The sequence below is a fragment of the Anomaloglossus baeobatrachus genome, chromosome 11 (genome assembly GCF_048569485.1).
Source record: "Anomaloglossus baeobatrachus isolate aAnoBae1 chromosome 11, aAnoBae1.hap1, whole genome shotgun sequence".
NCBI classification, from domain to species: domain Eukaryota; kingdom Metazoa; phylum Chordata; class Amphibia; order Anura; family Aromobatidae; genus Anomaloglossus; species Anomaloglossus baeobatrachus.
Genome location: NC_134363.1, coordinates 139,268,345 through 139,280,468, shown reverse-complemented (window position 1 = coordinate 139,280,468; position 12,124 = coordinate 139,268,345). Strand labels below are relative to the sequence as shown.

Below are 12,124 nucleotides of genomic sequence, written 5' to 3'. Positions count from 1 at the left end.
GCCATTGTAAATGACCTTATAGCGTCCATTAACCAGGTGCTAGAACTTCCTCCTCCAACTCCAACTGTTGAGGAGTCAGCTTCACAACAGGAGAAACACCAGTTTAGGTTTCCCAAACGTACAAGGAGTGCTTTTTTCGATCACTCTAACTTCAGGGATGCTGTCCGGAAGCACAGAGCATATCCGGACAAGCGCTTTACTAAGCGCCTTAATGACACACGTTACCCCTTCCCACCTGATGTAGTTAAGGGTTGGGCTCAGTGTCCCAAGGTGGATCCTCCAGTCTCTAGGCTGGCGGCTAGATCCGTGGTATCAGTGGCAGATGGCTCATCGCTCAAAGATGCCACTGACAGGCAAATAGAGCTCCTGATGAAATCCATCTATGAAGCCATAGGTGCGTCTTTTGCTCCAGCATTTGCAGCCGTGTGGGCGCTCCAAGCTATCTCAGCTTGTTTGTCTGAGATTAAGGCGGTCACACGCACCGCTACTCCGCAGGTCGTGTCTTTGACTTCTCAGGCGTCGGCTTTTTCGTCCTACGCCATGAACGCGGTCCTCGACTCGGTGAGCCATACAGCGGTAGCATCCGCCAATTCGGTGGCAGTCCGCAGGGCCATGTGGCTACGCGAATGGAAGGCAGACTCTGCTTCCAAGAAGTTCTTAACCGGTTTGCCATTTTCCGGCGACCGCTTGTTTGGCGAGCAATTGGACGAAATTATCAAGCAATCCAAGGGAAAGGACTCGTCCTTACCCCAGTCTAAACCGAACAGACCTCAGCAGCGAAAGATTCAATCGAGGTTTCGGTCCTTTCGGCCCTCAGCCAGGTCCCAATCCTCCACGTCCAACAGGTCACAGAAGGGCCAGAGCAACTCTTCGGCATGGCAGTCTAAGTCACGTCCTAAAAAGACCGCCGGAGGAGCCGCCCCCAAGGCGGCCTCCTCATGACTTTCGGTCTCCACAAACCGCATCCTCGGTCGGTGGCAGGCTCTTCCGCTTTTGCGACGCCTGGTGGCCACATGTCCAAGACCGATGGGTGAGAGACATTCTGTCTCACGGTTACAGGATAGAGCTCAGTTCTCGTCCTCCGACTCGTTTCTTCAGAACATCTCCGCCCCCCGAGCGAGCCGATGCACTTTTTCAGGCGGTAAACACTCTGAAGGCAGAAGGAGTGGTGATTCCCGTTCCACCTCAGGAACATGGTCACGGATTCTACTCCAACTTGTTCGTGGTGCCAAAAAAGGACGGATCATTCCGTCCCGTTCTAGACCTCAAGCTGCTCAACAAGCATGTGAGCACCAGAAGGTTTCGGATGGAATCTCTCCGCTCTGTCATCGCCTCGATGTCACAAGGAGACTTCCTAGCATCAGTCGACATCAAAGATGCTTATCTCCATGTGCCAATCGCTCGCGAGCATCACCGCTTCCTGCGTTTCGCCATCGGGGACGAACACCTTCAGTTCGTGGCACTGCCTTTCGGCCTGGCGACAGCCCCACGGGTCTTCACCAAGGTCATGGCAGCAGTGGTGGCGGTCTTACACTCTCAGGGCCACTCGGTGATCCCTTACTTAGACGATCTTCTAGTCAAGGCACCCTCCAGGGTGGCATGCCAACACAGCCTGACCGTCACTCTGGAGACTCTCCAGAGGTTCGGGTGGATCATCAATTTCCCAAAGTCAAATTTGACACCGACCCAATCGCTGACTTACCTCGGGATGGAGTTTCATACCCTTTCAGCGATAGTGAAGCTCCCGCTGGACAAACAGCGTTCACTACAGACAGGGGTACAATCTCTTCTTCGGGGTCAGTCACACCCCTTGAGGTGCCTCATGCACTTCTTAGGGAAGATGGTGGCAGCAATGGAGGCAGTTCCCTTTACGCAGTTTCATTTTCGTCCGCTTCAATGGGATATCCTCCGCAAATGGGACAAGAAGCCAACGTCCCTAGACAGGAACGTTTCGCTGTCACGGACAGCCAAGACCTCTCTTCAGTGGTGGCTTCTTCCCACTTCCTTATCAAAAGGAAAATCCTTCTTGCCCCCATCCTGGGCTGTGGTCACGACGGACGCGAGTCTGTCAGGGTGGGGAGCGGTCTTCCTCCACCACAGGGCTCAGAGAACCTGGACTCCGACAGAGTCCTCCCTTCAGATCAACGTTCTGGAGATAAGGGCAGTGTATCTGGCCCTAAAGGCGTTCCAGCGGTGGCTGGAGGGACGGCAGATCCGAATACAGTCGGACAACGCCACGGCGGTTGCGTACATCAACCACCAGGGCGGCACTCGCAGTCTTCAAGCCTTCCGAGAAGTTCAGCGGATTCTGCTGTGGGCGGAAGCCACAGCCTCCACCATCTCCGCAGTTCACATCCCGGGCGTAGAAAACTGGGAAGCAGATTTTCTCAGTCGCCAGGGCATGGATGCAGGGGAATGGTCTCTTCACCCGGACGTGTTTCGGGAGATCTGTTGCCGCTGGGGAACGCCGGACGTCGATCTAATGGCGTCTCAACACAACAACAAAGTCCCGCCATTCATGGCTCGGTCCAAGGATCACAGAGCTCTGGCGGCAGACGCGTTAGTTCAGGACTGGTCGCAGTTTCAACTGCCTTATGTATTTCCTCCTCTGGCACTGCTGCCCAGAGTATTACGCAAGATCAGGTCCGACTGCAGTCGCGCCATCCTCGTCGCTCCAGACTGGCCGAGGAGATCGTGGTACCCGGATCTGTGGCACCTCACGGTGGGTCAACCGTGGGCACTCCCAGACCGACCAGACTTGCTGTCTCAAGGGCCATTTTTCCATCTGAATTCCGCGGCCCTCAACCTGACTGTGTGGCCATTGAGTCCTGGCTCCTAGCGTCATCAGGGTTATCTCAAGATGTCATTGCCACCATGAGACAGGCCAGGAAACCAACGTCCGCCAAGATCTACCACAGGACTTGGAGGATCTTCTTATCCTGGTGCTCTGATCAGGGTTTCACTCCCTGGCCGTTTGCCTTGCCCACTTTTCTTACTTTCCTTCAATCCGGATTGGACAAGGGCTTGTCTCTCGGCTCTCTCAAGGGACAAGTATCGGCGCTTTCCGTGTTTTTTCAAAAGCGTCTAGCCAGGCTTCCGCAGGTCCGTACGTTCCTGCAGGGAGTTTGCCACATAGTCCCACCTTACAAGCGTCCGCTAGAACCCTGGGATCTTAACAGAGTGCTGACGGCTCTCCAGAAGCCACCTTTCGAGCCGATGCGGGATGTCTCTCTATCTCGCCTTTCGCAGAAGGTGGCCTTCCTAGTGGCAGTCACATCACTTCGGAGAGTGTCTGAGCTAGCAGCGCTGTCATGCAAAGCCCCCTTCCTGGTGTTTCACCAGGATAAGGTGGTTCTGCGTCCGGTCCCGGAATTTCTCCCTAAGGTGGTATCCCCTTTTCATCTCAATCAGGATATCGCCTTACCTTCTTTTTGCCCTCATCCAGTTCACCAATGTGAAAAGGATCTGCACTTGTTAGATCTTGTGAGAGCACTCAGGCTCTACATTTCACGCACGGCGCCCTTGCGCCGTTCTGATGCGCTCTTTGTCCTTGTCGCTGGACAGCGTAAGGGGTCGCAAGCTTCCAAGTCAACCTTGGCTAGGTGGATCAAGGAACCGATTCTTGAAGCCTACCGTTTGTCTGGGCTTCCGATTCCTTCAGGGCTGAAAGCCCATTCTACCAGAGCTGTAGGTGCGTCCTGGGCATTGCGGCACCAGGCTACGGCTCAGCAGGTGTGTCAGGCAGCTACCTGGTCGAGTCTGCACACTTTTACAAAACACTATCAGGTGCATACCTATGCTTCGGCAGACGCCAGCCTAGGTAGGCAAGTCCTTCAGGCGGCAGTGGCCCACCTGTAAGAAGGGACCGTTGTTTCGGCTCTTTTTTATCGAGGTATTCTTTTACCCACCCAGGGATTGCTTTTGGACATCCCAATTGTCTGGGTCTCCCAATGGAGCGACAAAGAAGAAGGGAATTTTGTTTACTTACCGTAAATTCCTTTTCTTCTAGCTCCTATTGGGAGACCCAGCTCCCGCCCCTGTTCCCTTCGGGCTGTTGTTCTTTTGTGTACACATGTTGTTCATGTTCAATTGTTCTTTGGTTCATGGTTTCAGTTCTCCGAATATCCTTCGGATTGAATTTACCTTAGACCAATTTATAAGTTTCCTCCTTCCTGCTTTGGCACCAAAACTGATGGGCCCGTGATGCACGGGAGGGTGTATAGCAGAGGGGAGGGGTTACACTTTTTAAAGTGTAATAACTTTGTGTGGCCTCCGGAGGCAGAAGCTATACACCCAATTGTCTGGGTCTCCCAATAGGAGCTAGAAGAAAAGGAATTTACGGAAAGTAAACAAAATTCCCTTCTTTCTCTTCATTATTTTAGAGATGGGAAAAGTAATCAGACCACCTTCTGAAGAAAGTAATTTACATGTCATCTATATTGTCGTCTCCTCCTCACTCGGGTTGCTTCTTATAGCCATTTGTGTCGCGTGTCGGCAGAAATTGATGGAAAAAGTTAAACAAGTTTGCCAAAAAAGTAAGTAAATTATATTATAACTGCCCGTCATAAATGCAATATGAAAGTAAATAGTGTATTATAGGATCATTTTGTACAAATTTGTGTCTGCCTGATTCTGTTATCAGCAGATTGTGATCAACCTCCTTCAAGATATCTCTGTTGTCCAATGATTATGACTAAGAAAATAAGCCATTGTACTAGTCATAATGCGGGCACTTAACCCCCTACCTTGAATTGAATATTGAGTTATTTATTTTTCACATTCTGAAATGGAGCCAGCTTCTAGAAGATACCTTTAGTAACAGACAATAGGGCTTCCGTCAGTCTGACAAGAACCAATGGCTAACTTCTCTTGATTTACCAAACATAAGAACAATACATCTGGCCTAATTAATAACAGTTCACCGTCCACACAAGTAGCCAGATGCTGAGTCGTCACATCCATGTCAAATAGTGACACACACAGTGATTTGATTGTTGAATGACCTCAGTCGGACTGAGTCCTCCACCCTGATTATTGCATATGGGCATTTGTCTTTGTTAAGGGCCCATCTGGTGAGATGAGTTCCCTAAGCGTCAGGTCAGGGTGAGCAGCATGGAACAGGTGTGATTGGGCAGTGGTGCAGGTGTTACCGGATGGCACATGGATCAGTCAGAACAAGGACAATGAGGAATGCAGGATTGGGAAACCTCCAAATAGAGCAAGAAACTGCAGAGGAATCAGGTTTTGAGGAGACATATAGGAATAGTAAATGTATACTCCACCTGCTAACTTGCTTGCAGCTTTATTGTTAGGAGTACTGATGTATTTAAAAAGGAACTTGTAGCAAATTAATGGTTTACTGAAGGCTTTTAGTGAAGTATTGGCATACTGGAAATTTGCTGGCAGATATGTTAACTTGATTGCAGAAACCAAGGTGTGAACAATGCCAAGAATAGTATCAAGAAGTTGGTAATCTGAACACTTGATTGCAGAATCATAGGTGTCCAAAACTGTAAGGCAAATTGAAAGAGAACATCGCTCCCTGGATACTCCCATCTCTACTTTAGATTGATAAAAAAACATATACAAACTAAACAATTACCAATACATTCACTCAGCACTTTTTGCAAACCTGGGAACAAGTTTTAATCTCATTATCATTTATCGCATGTACAGTAGGTGGAGTGCATTAATGCCTTTATTTGATAATGCAGATTTCCCCCCCTGCTTAAGGTGCGGACTCATTTCTTATGTTGGACAGAGCCGCTCAGGTTAGATTGAGACATGTTCCCATGGGGTCAGGGTCTTTTCCTTCCGTTCCAGAACTTAGTGGCTCTTATCCATATAAAGTCTATCCTGGTTCTCATATTTCCAACTCGGGTCATTAATAAATTGTCACATATCTCTGACAAGTACGGTATAAACGATGAACTCACTCTAATTGTAACCTTAATCGCCCAAGTAGGTCCTTGTACTAAACTTCTATCTTATATATTCAAAGGGACACCTGCAATGAGCTTTTCCTGGGGCTTGGGAGAGAGAATTGGTAGTCACATTTCAGAGGAGGATTGGTAAAAAGCATTCATATTCTCACACAAATTATCCATTACTTGCCGTGTTCAGGATAAAAATTACAAGATCATATCTAGGTGGTACTGGGGTCCCACCATGCTTCATAAGATCTTCCCCTCGGTGTTGGACTTGTGTTGGCGGTGTGCAGTGCAGCCGGGGCTATGCCACATTTATGATGGGAATCTCGAGGCAAGAACCATTGATCTACCAGCGGCGGGTGTGATGGACTTCAGGAACATGACACATGTGCAAATCTAGATCTTGGCTCTCCAAAATCTCCATATGCGCATGCACCACATTCGGCGCCATTTTCCTAAAGTTCATCGCACCCGCCACCGGCAGATCAATGACGCCGTTACTACAACTCCTCCTCGCAGCCCAGGGCCTGAAGCATCGCCCCACTTATGATGTCGCTTCCTGTGACCCCACTCCACTACTCCCCCCCCTAGTAAGCTACATTGAGATTATAAGACGCACCCCCATTTTTGCCCCCAATTTTGGTTGCGTCTTGTAATCCAAGAAATACGTATATTCTAACAAATATTTAAAGGAGTATTCCTATCTCCAAGATCATATCCCAATATGTAGTAGGTATAATAATAATATTAGCAAATACCTTCAATAAGAAATGTAGTATAGTTCTCCTGATTAGCTATGTCTCTTACCTCATGTGTAGGGCATTGCAGCTTAGGTATCCATGTTTACAACTGCAAGCAACTGTCACTATATGATGTGGACATAACCATCGATACCTAAGCTGCAATGCCCTGCACATGAGGTAAGAGACATAGCTAATCAGGAGAACTATACTACATTTCTAATTGGAGGTATTTGCTAATATCATTAATTATCATTATTATTATTATTATTATTATTATTTACTACATATTGGGATAGGATCTTGGAGATGGGAATAACCCTTTAAAGTCTAAAAAAAAAAAAAAAGTTAATAGGCTGTGTTGCAATACTAGACAAAAGCGACATTTTAAGAATGGTAAAGTTGTTACTTTTCTAGATCATTTTAATTAAAATCTTTATGACTGTTTCTTCATTAGTTCCTAAACCAGTAGTGAAGCAGGCAGAAGAAGAAGATGGCTGTAGCTGCCACTATCCAGAGGAGGAAAATGGAGGAGAAACTGAACCCATGACCCTAGAAGCCTGACAAACATCCATTTCTACATATGGACAAGATCTGTTTTCTTCTTAGCGTGTTACATGGGATTTCTTGAGAGGAAGAAGTTTCCGTAACGAAGGATTCAGACACTTAAGGAATGAGACTAATATTAAGAAAAATCGTTACAACTAATGAACCTTCATGGTATGAACTTCAACGTGCAGAAGATACATCCAGAGGTAGACAGGTCCATATAAAAAGGGTGGACTATCAAAAGATCCTTGGAAAGAAGATATTTTATCAAAGATCTTAGAACTTGTGTTCAACCCCAGAGATGAACTTAAAGTGTAATCATAGTTTTACTTTGATTTCCATAAATTAATGGTACACCTGAGGAAGAAACTTTGTAATATAGTTTATCAGAGATAAAAAAAAAGCTTCTTTCTCCTCCAGGACTGATCTTTCATTCTCAAAGTTCTTAATTCAACAGTGAAATTGGTCTTCAGATTTTCCCATTACTGAGATAAGAGATGACAGTTGGAGCTCATAAAGCTCTATGGAGAAGTGTAACTGTCGTTTCAGGAGAACTTGCAGCAGAATGTGTGTCTAGCTCCTCCCCAAGTGGAATGTTTAAAACGCCAACTGTTATTTCTGTTATGGGAATATCTGTCTTCAAATTATCCCTTTACTGAAATAGCAGATGACAATTGGTGTTCACAAAATTCTATGGAGACGTGTAACTGACACTTCAGGAGAACTTGTAGCAGAATGTATCATATCTAGCTCCTCCCCCAATGGAATGTTTAAAACACCAACTGTCATTTCTGTTAAGGGAATGTTTGTCTTTAAATTATCCCTTTACTGAGATAGAAGTTGACAGTTGGCGCTCATAACTAACTGACATTTCAGGAGAACTTGCAGCAGAATATCTGTGTCTACCTTCTCCCTCAATAGAAGGGTTTAAAGTACCGACTGCCATTTCTATAATGGGAATATCAGTGTTCAGATTTTCTCATTATTGAGATAGATGACAGTTGGTATTTATAAAGTTCTATGAAGAAGTGTTACTGACATTTTAGGAGAACTTGCAGCAGAATGTCTGTGTCTAGCTCCTTCCCCAGTGGAATGTGTAAAACACAGTCATTTCAGTTATGGGAATATCTGTCTTCAGATTTTCTCATTATTGAGATAGATGACAGTTGGTATTTATAAAGTTCTATGAAGAAGTGTTACTGACATTTTAGGAGAACTTGCAGCAGAATGTCTGTGTCTAGCTCCTTCCCCAGTGGAATGTGTAAAACACAGTCATTTCAGTTATGGGAATATCTGTCTTCAGATTTTCTCATTATTGAGATAGATGACAGTTGGTATTTATAAAGTTCTATGAAGAAGTGTTACTGACATTTTAGGAGAACTTGCAGCAGAATGTCTGTGTCTAGCTCCTTCCCCAGTGGAATGTGTAAAACACAGTCATTTCAGTTATGGGAATATCTGTCTTCAGATTTTCTCATTATTGAGATAGATGACAGTTGGTATTTATAAAGTTCTATGAAGAAGTGTTACTGACATTTTAGGAGAACTTGCAGCAGAATGTCTGTGTCTAGCTCCTTCCCCAGTGGAATGTGTAAAACACAGTCATTTCAGTTATGGGAATATCTGTCTTCAGATTTTCCCATTACTGAGATAAATGACAACAGTTTGTCCTCATAACTAACTGACATTTCAGTAGAATGTGTGTCTAGCTCCTCCCCAATGGAATGTTGAAAACGACAACTGTCATTTCTGTTATGGGAATATCTGTCTTCACTGAATACAGATTTTACACATGAATTGAAAATGAAAGATCAGCCCAGCAGAGGAAAAAAGCAGATTTCTCCAATAAGACATATTACAAAGTTGCTTATTTTCCTATGTATTATTGATTAATGAAATAAAACGTAAAATAACATTTGCACTTTAACAGTTCTCTATCCAAAACCAGCTAATATTGGTCAAATCGACCGCCTGGGCACGAGTTTTGGAATTATGTTGTCCACGAGCTTTGGCCAAATCCCCTACCACAGGGTTATATGATTGATAGATAGACAGATAGATAGATATATTTTTTTAGCTATAATTTATTAGTTCTTAATGAGTTTATGGCCCATGTGCAATCATAGTAGCTTTACGATGTCTAACTTTTTAACCAAATTGTTTTTGGTATGTGATAAAAAAATAAAAATAAAGCAACTTTACTAATAACTTTTTTTATTAATATTTTTTTGTCTACAGCCGCAAAACGTATGACCTATGCAAACATACGAATACCAACATGTAATATAATCCTCCACATGTACTTTGCTTTTTTTCTATCAAAGTTGGGAATATGACTACACATGGTATGTTTGTAGTCTGTAACCATGACAACACATTAGTTTGAAAAGAAGCTGTAGACACAAAATAGTAATAGAATTTTATTTATTTTTTGTAACTCATAACTACCGTATATTGAAAGTTGCCTAATTTGGTGCAATTTTATATTGTTGTGAAGGTGGACACGTCCTAAATCTAAGAATACTGTTTACGTCTGTTAGGGTATGTGCGCACGTTGCGTACTAGCCCAGCACCGTAAAAGGTGCGCTTCAGAGCGCAGCTGAAAAGCTCCGTTCTGAGGCGCATGGTGCCGGCGAGAACGTGCGCTCTGCCTGCAGCTCCTGCCATAGACAGAGCAGGAGCTGCCGGCAAAGCGCAGGAAAGAAGTGACATGTCACTTCTTTTTACGCAGCGCTTCGGCAGTAGCCGAAGCGCTGCGTTGTAATATGCCACGTGCGCACGGCCCCTGCACAATCTCCATAGATTGTGCAGGGGACGCAGGACGCATGCAGTTACGCTGCGCTACAAAGCGCAGCGTAACTGCATGAATTTACGCAACGTGCGCACATAGCCTAAGAATGAACATTCGGCGGCACTATGAACTGGTTGACAGAATTCAGTCTATTTTTGTTACTTTAAAAAACATATTTTTGTACTTTTATCATAATGTATAAACTGCTTAGTTGTTTTGGGTTTTTTTGTTTGTTTTTTTTTGTAAAAAGAACATGTTTTATGTATTTGCTGTGTTATAAAAATTCCCAATATATTTATTGTTTCCTAATTAGAACTCAGGAATTTTTTATTTTATTTTTTATTCATTTGAATTAAACAGATCATTCTTTTTCTGGCTCCCCATCATAGACATAAAGGGGTATTCCTATTTCACAATGTCACAAGATCTTAGGATATGATGTGCCGTTTGCATACCCTTTTTTTTCCATTGTTATATTTTATTATTTTTTTATTTTTTATTTTTTTTAAATAAAAAAAAATGCCACTGAGCGTAGACTCACAAAGAGTTAAAGTGAACCTGTCACCACTTTTTTTGGCATATAAGCTGTGGCCACCACCGGGCTCTTATATACAGCATTCTAACATGCTGTATATAAGAGCCCAGGCCGCTGTGAGAACATAAAAAACACTTTATAATACTCACCTAACGGTGCCTCGGTTGGCCATATGGGCGTCTCCGTTCTCCGGTGCCAGCGCCGCCTCTTTCCGCCATCATCGTCCTCCTTCTTCTCAAGTCGCCGTGCATGACGTGTCCTACGTCATCCACACTCGCCGGCATTCAGGTCCTGAGCAGGCGGGCAGGGCAGATCAAAGTATTGTAGTGCGCCTGCGCAGGACCGGCGAGTATGTATGACGTAGACGCGTCATGCACCCAAGCTTCAGAAAGAGGTCAAAGATGGCTGAAAGAGGTGGCGCCGGCACCGGACAACGGAGACGCCTATATGGCCAACCGAGCGACCGTTAGGTAAGTATTATAAAGTGTTTTTTTATGTTATACTCCCGGCCTGGGCTCTTATATACAGCATGTTAGAATGCTGTATATAAGAGCCCGGTGGTGGTGGCCGCAGCTTATAGGCTAAAAAAGTGGTGACAGGTTCCCTTTAAAATTGACACAGGTTAGCAGGGAAGTAGTGCTATCAGGGATTCTAAATTAATAGAGGCTGGTCTGTCATTTGGGGCCTTGTCTAATAGCCACACAATAGTTAGGCTGGAGTCACACTCGGCATCACCCGGCACGGCCGCACACTCTTCTGACAGGAGCGTCTCAGCTGCATAGAAATACATACAGCTGACCCACTCCTGTCCGGAGAGTGTGTGGCCGTGCCGGGTGATGAAAATGCGAGACTCGCACGAGTCACTCGCAAGTGTGACTCCAGCCTAACTATTGTGTGGCTATTAGACAAGGCCCCAAATGGCAGACCGGCCATTTCTTACCTAAAGGAGCATAACATGTCCTCACATTACAGGGAATGACCATTGATTTCAGTGGACAAAATGTAATACATTATTTCTCCTGTGGTTTTACCTGGTCCTTTACATGGGGCATAAAGTTATTATCACCACTTTTAACTTTCTTTCTTAAAGATAAATATATTGTGTATATTTTTTTTTTGTTCACACTGTATATAATAAATTAAAAAAAAACAAACATGGTTGTCATTTCTGCAGTTTAGTGGAACGCTGCACAATATTTTGCTTTGCTATGAATGAAATAACAAAACAAGTGAAAAGAAAAATTCAGTAACATCACCGGCCATAAAAAGCTCCGACCCCTTCAGACGTCTGAAGGAGTCGTGCAGCAGATCTTTTATCTCGTTTGATAAGTTGGGGCCTCCATGTGTTGACATAACAAGTCCAATACATCTTCCAGATGGCACCACATTGCCTAAGCCGACGTCGCTTAGATCAAGGGTAAACCCGCTCATTCCCAAATAAACAGCCATCTGCATGATGAAAACGAAACCATGACCAGGCCACCTTCTAATATTCTGACACTCACTTGCCCAAATGTTGGTTCTTTTGGAGGAAAAACGAGTCAGCATGAGGGCGCTGCTGGTCTGTGGCTACACGATA

The 12,124-nt window shown here is 44.7% G+C and overlaps 1 protein-coding gene across 3 annotated transcripts in view; it reads left to right on the top strand.

Moving 5' to 3' along the window:
- TNFRSF9 (TNF receptor superfamily member 9) overlaps positions 1–10,686 on the top strand; it is a 40,692-nt gene extending 30,006 nt beyond the window's left edge. For 2 of the 3 annotated variants that reach the window (XM_075327834.1, XM_075327835.1), the window contains 2 exons: positions 4,383–4,535; positions 7,128–10,686. In XM_075327834.1, coding sequence (XP_075183949.1) covers positions 4,383–4,535; positions 7,128–7,234 — 260 coding nt within the window. In that variant the 3' untranslated portion in view covers positions 7,235–10,686. The remainder of the gene's footprint in view (positions 1–4,382; positions 4,536–7,127) is intronic. The other variant, XM_075327836.1, reaches the window with a different exon arrangement.
- The last annotated feature ends 1,438 nt before the right edge of the window (positions 10,687–12,124 follow it).